Raw genomic sequence first — 13,070 nt, 5'->3', positions numbered from 1 at the left:
GCTAGGATGTTTGCTAATTTTTTATTATGAATATTGTTTTACACACACACACACAAACACACACACACACACACACACACACACACACACACACACACCACTCCACACCACACCACGAAGCTCTACCTCTTGGTTCCCCACAGCACCAGCTTTTGGGGGCCAAAAAAAACTTGAGGGCTCTTCTCACGGTCCAGACCCCTAGAGGAGGCAGGTCCCAGGTGTCTAGGAGGGAACTGGTCTCTCTACAAACCGCCTCAAACCCCGAAGGACTCTCAAGTCTGTCGTGCCAAGGCCTAGCACGAAGAGCTCTCTCGTGGTCGGCTTTGGAGGGCCAAGCAGCTCCCCTTCCAGGCGTACTCAGAGTGCTCTGGGTCCCTGCCGGAGTCGCCAGGGGTCTTTGCGACTTTGACCAGTAGGAGCAGGCAACAGCAGAGCCAGGCCGCCTCCTGCGGTTTCCAACTCTACCCCAGCAACAGCGCCGGAGCCCCAGCCAGGCGACCCAGCGCCGCGCTGCGCGCGGGGAGAGAAGCAGCTGTTCCCAACAGCTGGGGGGCGGCGGCGCCGGGCGCCCCAGGTGCTGTCCCGGCCAATCGCAGGCGTCCGGCCCGCCCCCTCCCCAGCCGGGCGTCGACCCCCGGGCCGCTGGGGAAGGGAGCAGAGGGGTGGAGAGCTGTCCTCCGTCCGCACTGGTCTGGCAGCTCCCCGGCAGGAGGGACCATTACCAGCCCCAGCCGGGCCCAGCGCCGCGCCCCCAGCTGCCACCTCCGCGCACCGGGGCACAGTGGCCGCTGAGTCTCTCCCCCTACCACCCCAGCCACTCGATTTTTTTTTTTTTTTTTTGAGAAACATCTACCTCTTCTGGACTCGGAGACCACCACCCTCTCTTTGCATTTAATCATTATTATTATTATTGTTATTTTTTTTTTTTTTACTTCCACGAGGGGTGAGTGCATAAGGCTCGCGCAGTCTACAGCCGCGCAGCTGGTCACTCGGACGATCGAGAGGATCTGAACAGTGACCGGACGCGGGGACAACATCAGAGCACCCGGGCGAGTGTCGGGGGCCGCGGGCCACTTGGGAAGTCGCGCGCCCAGCGCCCACGCCGCGCCCTCGCCCCCGCGCGCGCCCTCGGCCCCCGGCGGCCGCCGCGCGCTGCGGGAGACGCGGAGCCCGAGGACCAGGCGCAGCCGCAGCCGCAGCCGGAGCCCGAGCCGCGGGGCGGGCGCGAAGATGCACACGACCCAGAAGGACACGACGTACACCAAGATCTTCGTGGGAGGGCTGCCCTACCACACCACCGACGCCAGCCTGCGCAAGTACTTCGAGGTCTTCGGAGACATCGAGGAGGCGGTGGTCATCACCGACCGGCAGACTGGCAAGTCCCGGGGCTACGGATTTGTAAGTTATACCAAAGGAGGTCTCGGGGTGGGTAGGGGGGCAACTAAGAGAGGTCCTGGAAGGGAGACCGAAGACAGGCCAGAAGGGACTGAGTGGTCCCAGGCCCTCCGGGGTCAGAGCTTGGGGTGAGGGGCAATGTGGGACCTCGCGGGACCTCCCCCTCCACTCGGAGCTGAGCTGAAACTTTAAGTGTGACGAGGTTTGGGGAGCGAGGGCCTGCGCCTGCCTCGCGGGGTTCCGAGAGGACCTCAGGCGATGCTCTTTCGGGTGGCCAGAGAGCTGGGGAATGAGAGCCAGATCTGGGATGTAGAGAGCTGGGAGGGAGAGAACGGAGCCCCACACCGTGGCATTCCGGGCTTGGAGGCTGGTTAAGTGCGCTGTTGCTTTGTTTAAAAAAAAAAAATGTGTGTGTGTGTGTGTGTGTGTGTGTGTGTGTGTGTGTGTGTGTGTGTGTGTATGTGTGTGTGTTTTGTGGCGTTGAGGCCGGGCTAGAGAAGAGACACCGAGGGGGTCTGGAGCTGCTGTTTCCCCTTCTTGTCACACCCCTACCTTTTAAATTGCAAAGGTAAATTCTAAAAAGGAAAGGAAAAGCTGACCCTCTGGCTGTTTGCCTAACTGAAACAACGCATTAAGCTTCCTGGAGATTTAAAGGGGCAAATTCAGCTGCTCAAAGAGCTGGCAGCCCCGGAGCAGGACAGTCGCTATTGTCGACCGGGAGTGTTTGCCTGTGGGGAGCAACCGGCTGGTTGGAGGCTGGACTTTGTTTAAAACCCACAGTGCCTCTGGGGCCGGGATGAGGACCTAGAGGGGACACTGGGAAGGCGGTAAATCTACAGGCGATTTCAGAATTGTGGCTTCCAAATCCCTATCAGGCCCCACACTAGCATCCTTAGGACTTTGGGTAGGGGAGGAGGGCTTCTTCCTTCCTCCTTTCTCCTTCTGCTTATTTTTTAAAACAGAGGATGAAGGGTTAATGTCCCAATCCCCTCCCAGATAAGAAAGAAAAGGAAAGAAAAAGCAAGCTCAGTGACTTTAATACTTTTCCTTCAGGGGTTAACTGAGGGCTTTGTGTGTATGTCTGTGTATGTTGCTAAGGTCACCATGGCTGACCGGGCTGCCGCCGAAAGGGCCTGCAAGGATCCCAATCCCATCATTGATGGTAGGAAGGCCAACGTGAATCTGGCATACTTGGGAGCAAAACCAAGAATCATGCAGCCAGGTGAGCAGTGTCCTCCTCTCCCCCTCCCAACTTCCCACCCACTGTGGGGAATAAGCCATTGCCATCCCCAGCCCAGAAAACACCCGCTTCCTGAAAATCTGTAGTGGTATTTGACAAAACTTGAGCCGTGCGTGGCTGGTTATTCCACCAAGGCATTAAAGATATATGAGCATTCTAAGTGTGCCGCTGGGTACTTGAAATGTATCTATGTGCAAAAATAGAACTTAGGGTCTAGATAGCTTGCACCCAGAAGTTAATTCACACATTTCTTATACGATTATATATATGTTTGTCTGCTTTCAGTTTTTACTAGCCACTTGTAGCTAAAAAGGCAAACTATGTGGGCCTTGTCGCCACCAGTTAATAAGCCTCCCTTCTTAGTGTGGTCTAGGTCAGTCACACTGTGCTTAGAGCAGGCATGACTAAGAAAGCACATGTTTTCACATACAGACTACTAGCAATCAAATACCTACACATAGTGAGTTTCACCTTGACAGGTTACAGATTATTATTTTTTGACTGATACTTACTTGGAGATGAGAAATAATTTATTAAAATCCCTGTAGCTGTTAACTGACAATGGTATGTAGCGTATTTGTCTATGTGAAAATACAATCTGTTATTTGCTACTGTCCTTGACGTTCATTGAGAATAACCCAGTTGAGGCCGGGCGGTGGTGGCGCACGCCTTTAATCCCAGCACTCGGGAGGCAGAGCCAGGCGGATCTCTGTGAGTTCGAGGCCAGCCTGGGCTACCAAGTGAGTTCCAGGAAAGGCGCAAAGCTACACAGAGAAACCCTGTCTCGAAAAACCAAAAAAAAGAAAAAAAAAAAAAAAAAAGAGAATAACCCAGTTGACAATAGAGCAAATGTCTTCCATTCCTTGGGCAAGCAACTTTGTTGACTAAACCATGTGCTTTTCATTAAGCCTTTCCTATGGAAGTTTAAAAAGAGGTTGACACCTCCGCTCAGGGGCTCAGTTGTCAGAAAGGGGAGACCCAGAGAAGTGCCCACTAACATTCAGAACTGTCTTTCTGAAACATCTTCTGTGCATGTACTATTCTTAAAAGAATGATGAGGAGATTTGTTTTTGTGAAAATTTCAATGCTGTAAATGTAGAATGTAAATATAAACTGTAAATTTTTGAAAGCATTCGGAATGTTCCTAATTGCAAAGGCTTTTTCTTCGCCTCTCCCCACCACGGGTTGCAACTACAGGAATATTTGTGAATTTAACTTCATTGTAGTTCTTGGATCTCCCTCATGAGCAGTTTTCTCTGGCCTAAATTATTTTAAATCTTTTTTTTATGCCTGTTAACTAAGCTTTACCCTTTTTTTAAGTTTTCCAATCTTAGTCTATCCAACTGTTTATTTAGGATGAATTATAACATTTATAAAGCATATACACATATAAAACATATATGAACAACATGTCCATGTATACTCTAAAGTGTTATAGGAGTGGTTCTTTTTAAATGAGGAACTGGGATTACAGTTTCTGTGTAGGAATAGTTAAGTATCTAATTGTATACAAATGGAAAACGTGTGTTTTATTGTTAGGTTTTGCCTTTGGCGTTCAACAGCTTCACCCGGCTCTTATACAAAGACCTTTCGGGTAAGTCAATTCATCAAACCCTCTACAGTTTCAACATGGCCACCATTTGTTTCCCTGTCTCTTTGTTATGAACAGACAAGGTCGACATGTCACAGAATGTTCCGGGTTATGCATATTTATATATGCTTATATATCTTTTTAATGCTGATACTATAAATATTTTTAGATGAGTCAAGTTATCTGACCAAGTATGCAGTCTCCAAACCAGCCAAATGTTGGGCTTATGATTAACCAAACCAAACCAAACAAAAGTACCAGGTATGACTTGTGCACAAGACATGTGTCCCATCACCGTTCCTGCCGTTCAGCTTGACTCAATGTTATTTATCTCTTTCTAACCTGACAGGGCTCGTATACAGTTAAGCTAACTGATGAGAAGGATGCGATCATAAGAGGTGGACTAGTTCTGTTTGGAATTAAACTCTGTAACCAGTAGACTCAGACACACAAGCTCAGATGGTGATTAACCATGCATGGATGTTGGTGGTGTTGTTTTTATTTTTTCACTATAGTCCATAGCCCTCCGTGTGCTTTATTTTATTTATTACAGTAATGAAGTGGTGTTGATAGCTAAACTGTGTGCTTTGACTTAATTGAACAGAGCTGTAGTGAGTGTTTTCTTTCCTTGGGGAAGGGGCTCTTTGCCGTTTGTTTTTGGTGGTGGTGGTGAGCAGTGTTGACTTTTGACTTTGCCTTGGGAAGCAAAGGGCCTTTTTTCCCCCCTCCTGCTTTTAAGCTATTAGCCTGTGACTTCCATTTAACATTTTTGTAGTGAGTGCTAAATCGTGTGATTTCTCTCTGTAAGAATACAGATTCACTGCTTGCATGTTGTAAGTCTCTGTTTTCTGGGGACGGGCTTTCTTTTGCAATGTATGTCCACTTCCAGGTCTTCTGATAAAGGTTCAGCGCTCTCTTCAGATTTCATTAACACTCACCAGTTTGGGCTGTTCTCCCTTTCATTTTGTTTGGTTTTTGTTCTGAGTAAGCACAGTACTAACTCCCACCTTTCAGACCTAACAGGTGAACAGCCTGCTCATCTTGGTGTTTTCTCTGGGTTATTATTACCAGCTCCTGAGGTCCCCAGTCCCCTTGCATTAAACATGACACAGGTGGGAAGCCACCTTTTATGGGCGACAGTTTATCCTGGACATTAGGGTCTGTTTCCTCTGTCTTCCACCTGATCGATATTCTTGTTAGCTCTGATTCTCTTTTGAATATCCAAGCTGTTGGAAGAATTTTATTGATATCCGGCTTAGGACCTAAACATCTCCACACATCACCTAGAAGGCTAGAATCCGTCTTCACGGACAGATACCACCATAAGTATTTCCCAATGTAAGCTAAACTAAAGCCAAGTAATAAGTTGACTTGGAAGAAGCAAGTTATATTTTGATGGACACTTTCTTACTCTCATTACCTTGATCTATTAATAACTCACTCTTAGAGACATCTACAACTTTTTAAAAAGGTATAATGAAGTATAGCTATGTATCAAAGCCCCTTCCAAGCCAACTTGGATGTGGACAACGAGCGATGAGTTAGTTGCAGCCTGCATTCCCACCTCCCTCTTTCTCTCTCCCTCTCCTTCTTCCTCCCCTCCCTTCTCCCTCTGCTGATATTTCATTGGTGTGGACTATCAGTCTAGGTGGGAATGGAAGAAAACATACATCTGAAGGTGTAATAGTGAGCTTAGTCCTGGTCTCCCAGGAATCATTGTGAAAGAGCGTAAAACCAAATCAATGAACAGCTTTTGTTAAGTGTACGTCACCTCGTAAAAACAAGTTGTGGGTTCAGTTCTGGGCAGCAAAAAGATGGCAAAGCAGCCAAGAATTATTGATTCAAGTTTGAGAGGAATTGAGAATGGCAAGAAAACCCATGGATTGGGAGAACGGGACAAGCCATGAGGAGGGAGAGTAGACTTGAACCACATGAGGACACCCAGTGTGTCGAAAAGGTGTGGCAGGATGGACTATCCGGGAGGGTCAGCAGAGAGGGTCCATGTAGAGAGACTACAGTGTATCTGAGGAGCAGCTGAATAGGTCTGGCCTGGCAGTGGAAGTCCTTCCAGATTCTTGAGAAAGAAAGTAATTCAAAGAAAAGAACCACCAGGGTGATATGTATTACATGGACCTCTGAAATCAAGTGTGTTTTGATAGTAACCATTTGTTTTTAATCTCTTCTGATATTAACTGTCTTTATGAAGAATGGTGATTGTTACAGTGTGCATAAATTGGTTGAACTTGAGACTCAAGTTGAACTTGAGATTAGAAGCAGAGAGCATTCCAGGTAGACCATGTTAGGTTTCTCTTTCTTTTTTGAGTGGTTCTCAGCACTGCTCTGAGACCAAGTCTGTAACCAGCAAATCACACCTGGTCATTCTAAACGCCATATGAATGCCATGTTCTTATCTTAGACCTGCCTGGAAGCAAGCTTGAGAATTCTTACATTTTGACTTGTTTGAAAGGCTAGTGAGGAGACTATTAGTTTTCTTTGGTCCTTAAATGGCCCCTGGGTTACCTAAGATCTTTAAAGACATTGGCTGAAAGAACTTCTGATTTAGCACAGAGGGCAGATGTGGAGGAGCTTGTGGCCTGAATGAGCATCAGCTTCTGAATGGTCTCTGTTTGAGAGGTATTTTCTCATCACAACTTGGGAACAGAGATGCTGCAGGTTTGTGAGTAGAGCCTCAAGGAGTAGTTTGCAGCAAGTTAACCATGCACGGAAGCATTCACGGAGCACCTTTTCAGTGCCTGGGTGTATGCAAGAGGTGGACACCCAGTGTACTCTGTGCATAGAACTGGTAAGAGATGTACATAAATTATGCCATTTATTTCTTACAATAAGCCTTTGGAAAAGACACTGTTACGGTTCTTTCTTGGCAACCAACATAACAAGTGCAGACAGGTTTATTAACTCCCTCTTCCCATCACAGAGCTAGTGAGTGTGTTAGAGTGATTCCCAGTTCGGTCATAGTCTGCCTCACCTTGGAAGCTCTGTCCACTGATGTTAAGCTACAGCCAGAAAAGACATAATGTCACTTTCTCATCACCTAGTAATAAAATAATTCATTCTGGGAAGGGCCTCAGACAAAAGCAGATCAATGGGTCTCAGGAAGTCTTCATGAAGAAGATGAGCTAGATCTTGGAAGGAGGGTGAGGATGGGGAACTATTTTATTAAGTATTAAGCATCTACTGTATTAACCACTGGAGGCCCCCTCACAGGGAACTTTATTTCATGTACAGCAACTCTGGGCTGGAAAACGTCAGTCTCTTTCACATAGGAACAGTGTGAGGTAAAGAGGGAATATGGACTTCCAAAGGTTCTTGTGCACTGAGGTCTAGACCTAGGGTGGATGGGGGAGGTAGAGACTGGAGTGAGGGTTGGCATCCTGGATGTAGAATGGATGGTATGTGCCAAAGTGGGATCTGGTGATCTGTGGCATGTCCAGGAAATAGGAAGATGCCCTACTGACCTGGGTTCAAAGGTAAAAAGAAATACTGAAAAGGTGTTTTGGAGACAGATGCACAAAAGGCCCAAAATGATGACATTTAAGAGATGGTTTGGTATGGGATTAGGAGTTAGTGACTCCTATAAGCAAATGGATGAAAGGAAGGCTTGGTCACCAGTCTACGCGATAGACTGGAAGAGTTAACTGAGTGTGTTACTGCTTTGAAAGTCACAGAGATCAGCCTGGATGGGTGGCATATGCCTGGAATCCCAGAAGTCTGGAGGTTGAGTCAGGATTGATCATAAATTTGAAGTCAGCCTGTGCTACACAGAGGGACCTTGTCTTTAAAAAAAAAAAGAAAGAAGGAAGGAAATCACAAAGAGAAGTGAGGCGGACCTGAAGAGATGGAGATAGAAGGAAAATGTAGCCATTTTTTCTTTAATCACCCAAGGGTTTGGATCTGCTTGATGTAAGCATTCTATAGTGGATTAAAGAACTGGTGGTTGGTAGAATTCTTGTGGGAGGGTCATTCCCAATTTGCTTTACTGAGTTCCTTAGACTATTAAAAGAACTCCCAACACACCCTCAGCCCTCTGCTGCCTTCTCCATGGACTGAGGCATGAGTCTCGCTGGGGTTCTCGGGGCTCTGATTCTCCATCATCTTTTAAAGGCCCCAGGACTTCATTTGCCTCTGGGATGTCTTCCTCACCCTTGTGAGGAAGAATGGAAGAATCTGATCTTCCAGAAAAATTACTTATGTTCTCACCAGACAGCTTTGTCCAATCAAAAGTAGTCATTAACATAAATATAGAGACAGTAATTCTCTAAGCAATCCTTTCAGTGTTTTAACACATTCTTCCTACACACACATCCTGGGTGTAGAATGGATGGCATGTACTCCCCCCCCCCCTTTTTGGGTAGAATAAATTTTCTTTGAGCTACTCTGTTATTTGAAGATCCAAACCTCTCAACCGGCACTGTACTCAGAACATTGGGAGCACACCAAGGGTTAATGTCTGCCTATCAGTGAGGTTCAGACGGGCTGGCCTTTGTAGCTGATAGATGTTTTACTTTGGCCTTATAAAGACATTTTATCCGCTGGAAACCCTTGTCGCATGACAGAATCAAAAATAGCCCTCTGCAGCCTCTGCTGTCCGTCACCACATGTAAACTGGCAGGAGAGAAGCTGTGTCTGCACATTGTGGACATATCAGCTCTGGGGACAGTGTTTTATACAGTCACACCTGTCACCAAGGGTGAGCCAGTCACCTGATCTGCCACAGAGTTCTGAATGCCTGCACGACCACGCGCCTGGTTTCTGACATGCAGTTAAGAACATCTCCAAGTGTCCTCAGAAACACTTGGTAACATGGTTTCTGCTGGCACTGGGAAAGAGCTACAATTCTAGTAAAATGGAATGTATTTTTATCCCGGGGAGACAGAGTTCACCACCCTCTCTGATAAATTCATCTTTTCCATAGATGTTCTTAACGAGTGCTTCCAGTAGAATTCGGAAGAGACAAAGAAAAAAAAAAAAAAAGTCTGTGTTTTTGAAAAGCCTGAACATGATGTTTTGTGTCGAGTTCTTTAGAATTTGAAGATGGTTATTTGTGCTTGTGCTACTAATAAGTTGGTTTTGTTGACAGCCAGATAGCATGCCTGTGTTCTATTTTTAGAAAGATGGGGGGTTGTGAGGGAGATTCATTTAAAGAAAGACAAAAATAAGCCAGATATTGGAGGTAGCACTTTATAAATGGGCGGTGATAATCACAAGAGCGGCAGCAGTAATGCATGTGATCTCATAAACAAACCTCTTGGGATTTATTTTTTTAACCAACACTTTTGTGAGGTCCTCGGGTCTGTCCTGTATGTGAGCTGCGAATACGGCATTTAAGACGACACTTGATGTTTGTTTCATGTTCTTGGCTGTTTTCAGGGTGACCCATAACCATACAACTGAACTTATACAAAATGTTAACCAACGGGGCAGATGGAAAGCGGATAGGCTAGTAAATGAATTTCTTCTGACGTGGAGGCTGACGTAAGAGTTAGTGGGCGTGCAGAATAAGCGCAGTCTGACAATGTATATCTTCGAAGTCTCTGTTAAGTTCAGAGACATTTGGTTGTATTTTCCTGTCCCTAACTTTCCATCAACCTCGTCATCCCCCACCCCTTTCTGTCTGTCTTGCATAGAGACAAGCAAGCTGGCTGAGCCTCATTTACCTGATAGTCAAACAGGTTTGATTGACTGTTCTGTCCTTATGGAAAAAAAAGCGTGAGCACAAGTGTGCTGCACACCTCTTTGGGAATCACTGCTGGGACTGTGAATAGCATTTTGGTAGCTTCCCACAACAGCCTCTGTGAGCGGAGTGAGCTGCACTACTGTCGTTTGAGGAGTGTGACTGCTGTGTTACCACACTTGTGAACTTTTACACTCCTGGTTTTGGGTGTTTTTTTGTTTTTTTTTATTTTATTTTGTCGCCTGCTTCTTTTGTAATTATGATTTTTAATCAGGGTGACTGAGGTTGCCGAGAGATTAATGTGTGCTGATCTGCCTAGCGATTTCAAATAGGGTTGCCATGATAAACATCCAGAGTCTATTCTCCCATTAACAGCCAGGCTGTCACTCCCACAGAACCATGTGATCTCAACCTTCCGAGCCCTGCATTCACAGCACGGATTTTTCTGTTTGTTAGCCATATCTTTCTTATATGAACCTGACAAACCCTCAGGAAGCCCTGTGAAATCTCTGTTCCGTGCACATGGTTCACTTTCCAAACTTGGCATAGCTGATACTGCACGGTTCGAAGTCATAAGCGGAAATTCTAACAAGGAGAATGCCATTCTGTCTTTGTTGATGAATTCTCTCGAGGGTGCATCAAATGGACTGCTAAAAAGTAGATATTATGGCAACCCTATGTTGATAGCAACCACTAAATTTGAGTTTGTCTCCATCTCTGAGCAAAGAGTTCCACTGGAGATGACTGTCGTCTGACTTTGTTTCTCATTTCTTAACAGGATCCCTGCCCACTACGTCTACCCGCAGGCTTTTGTGCAGCCTGGAGTGGTTATTCCCCACGTCCAGCCCACAGCAGCTGCGGCTTCCACCACGCCGTACATTGATTACACTGGAGCTGCCTACGCACAATACTCGGCGGCGGCAGCTGCAGCCGCAGCAGCCGCTGCCTATGACCAGTACCCCTATGCGGCATCCCCAGCGGCTGCAGGCTATGTGACCACTGGGGGCTACAGCTACGCGGTCCAGCAGCCGATCACCGCCGCTGCACCTGGGACAGCTGCAGCCGCGGCTGCAGCAGCTGCGGCCGCAGCAGCCTTTGGCCAGTACCAGCCTCAACAGCTGCAGACAGACCGAATGCAGTAGACCAGCCGTCTGATCCAAGTCAAAGGGTTTCTCTTTCCCTCCCAGTTTCCCAGTTTTTAGTAGAGAATGTTAACGTTGACTTAATAGCTTTAAAGGGGGAAAGCAAAGCTATTGTGAATCAGATGCATTACTTTTTTTTTGTACTCCGAGTAGTGCTGCGGATGAAGAGGGGAGAATGGGAGGGCGAGAAGCAGTTTTTGAAGTCAATCCCAAAGAGCCTGAGTTACACAGAATAGACACTAGGACATGATGGCAGGGGTATCACTGGGACTTCACTTTTGTATCGGGATTTTTATTTTTTGCTCTTTTTATAGTATCAGGGAAGCAAACTGCCTTTTCCAAGTTAGAAAAATGCTATGTGAATCTAGTTGACCCAGGGAATATGGAGTGAGCAATATGTAGCTTGAATTATGTGTAAAAGTAGATTTTTAAAGACAGGCAAGATGGCAGCAGCACTGGCTGTCCTTTGCTGCAGCCCCCCACGGCCTGCAGAACGCTGTTGAGGCAGGAGGTAGTGTTTGCGTTATCTCAAAAATGGGCATCGAACAATCAGTTTAGAAGTATGGCGGCGGCGGCGGCGGCGGGTACAGTGGTAAGCAGGTACCAAAGCTATTTTCTCATCTGTCCTGTGGACTCGTGGGATCGTGGAGCAATTGATACTGTACCAGCCACTCAGACAATCAATGGCACACACAGTTCTGGAAAGAGACCATCACTTGTACTTGTAGGAGGAGCTTGTCACATGCTGACCCCTCTCCCCACCCTGTTTCACTTGGGGATACTTTCATCTGCTGGTCAGGCTTCTTCCACCACCACCACTTTTCTATTTATTGTAGGGACTGGGGGTTATGGGTAAAGGCAGGCAAAGTTTGCGGATGCTCAACCTTTCGGGACTGTCTGGAGGGCCTTTATTTTCTTCCCCTGTTTTAAATAATTCTACACTTTTTAGTATCTATTTCAGAGTCCTATTTAAAACTATTTATTAGTGACTACAGTACCTAAGACAGCAAGGTTCTTGACATTACAATTCTTTGATGGTTGATAATCATGTACTTTATAATGTGCCTTAATAATAATCCTATTTAAGATATTTATTTTTAAGTTTTACTCTGCTGCACTCTAAAGGAAGGAACTTTAGACGTGACACTGTAAGATTATGTATTCATCTCATGGCATAAGTTATTTAGTAGGTCTAGATGTAGCATATTAAATATTAACCTATTCAACTCAAGATGTTGGCTTGGATTTCTTTAAATTCATATGTGCACTGTTCAAGAGGGGTACTCTTACCTGAACACATTTGAGTTTATTTTAGTCTTGAGATTTTCTTTTTTCAAACAAGCTCCATTGCTGGTTCTGTGCTTCCTCCTCTTGATTGTTCAACCCCTGCAGATCTCATCTATCGGGAACTCATGGCTTCCCCACTTTCCTGGTGTAGTGTACGTAGTTTTAAAATACCGCTTTATATTTTCCTTCTGAAAGTGCGATACTTGCAATTTTTACTCTTAAACTAAATTGAATACTATTTTACACTGTATTGGACTTTTATACTTGAAGAACTTCATACAAGGGACAACAGGTTAGCGTTTTTATGGACTTTCTCCATTGTCACTGGATTTAGTATTCCCATATCAGACAGTGGTATGCAATGGAGACGTGGCTCTCCTGTACAGATTATTTATTTGTTGTGTATATCGCTTTATAACATTTCAGATCTTCTAATCTATTCACTTGTATTAAATATAATTTTTAAAAACTGCTGTTGCATTGGTTATTTCTAGTTCTGCAGGAAAAAGGAGTGATTCTCTTTCGAATTAGTTTTCGCATTTTGAGAGAGGCTGCCTGTGAACACTTGATGTAGCCAAGGACAACCTTGAACTTTTGATCTTCTCCTCCTGAGTGCTGGCAGTACAGGCAGGCACCTCCATAGCTAGTGCTTCTCGAATCTGGGGCAAGCACTCTACCAACTGAGCTACATTCCCAGCCCCCAGCCCCTCTCCCCCTTTTTAA

The 13,070-nt window shown here is 45.9% G+C and overlaps 1 protein-coding gene across 1 annotated transcript; it reads left to right on the top strand.

Moving 5' to 3' along the window:
• Positions 1 to 486: 486 nt before the first annotated feature.
• Positions 487 to 12,818, top strand: Rbm24 (RNA binding motif protein 24). The gene is made up of 4 exons (XM_028867689.2): positions 487 to 1,398; positions 2,494 to 2,617; positions 4,175 to 4,229; positions 10,697 to 12,818. The coding sequence occupies exons 1-4, from the start codon at positions 1,231 to 1,233 to the stop codon at positions 11,058 to 11,060; spliced, it is 711 nt and encodes a 236-aa protein (XP_028723522.1). The 5' UTR covers positions 487 to 1,230; the 3' UTR covers positions 11,061 to 12,818.
• The last annotated feature ends 252 nt before the right edge of the window (positions 12,819 to 13,070 follow it).

The sequence above is a fragment of the Peromyscus leucopus genome, chromosome 5, assembly GCF_004664715.2.
Source record: "Peromyscus leucopus breed LL Stock chromosome 5, UCI_PerLeu_2.1, whole genome shotgun sequence".
In the NCBI taxonomy this organism is placed as follows: domain Eukaryota; kingdom Metazoa; phylum Chordata; class Mammalia; order Rodentia; family Cricetidae; genus Peromyscus; species Peromyscus leucopus.
Note: the sequence above shows the minus strand (reverse complement) of the source record. Positions and strands in the feature narration are given on the sequence as shown.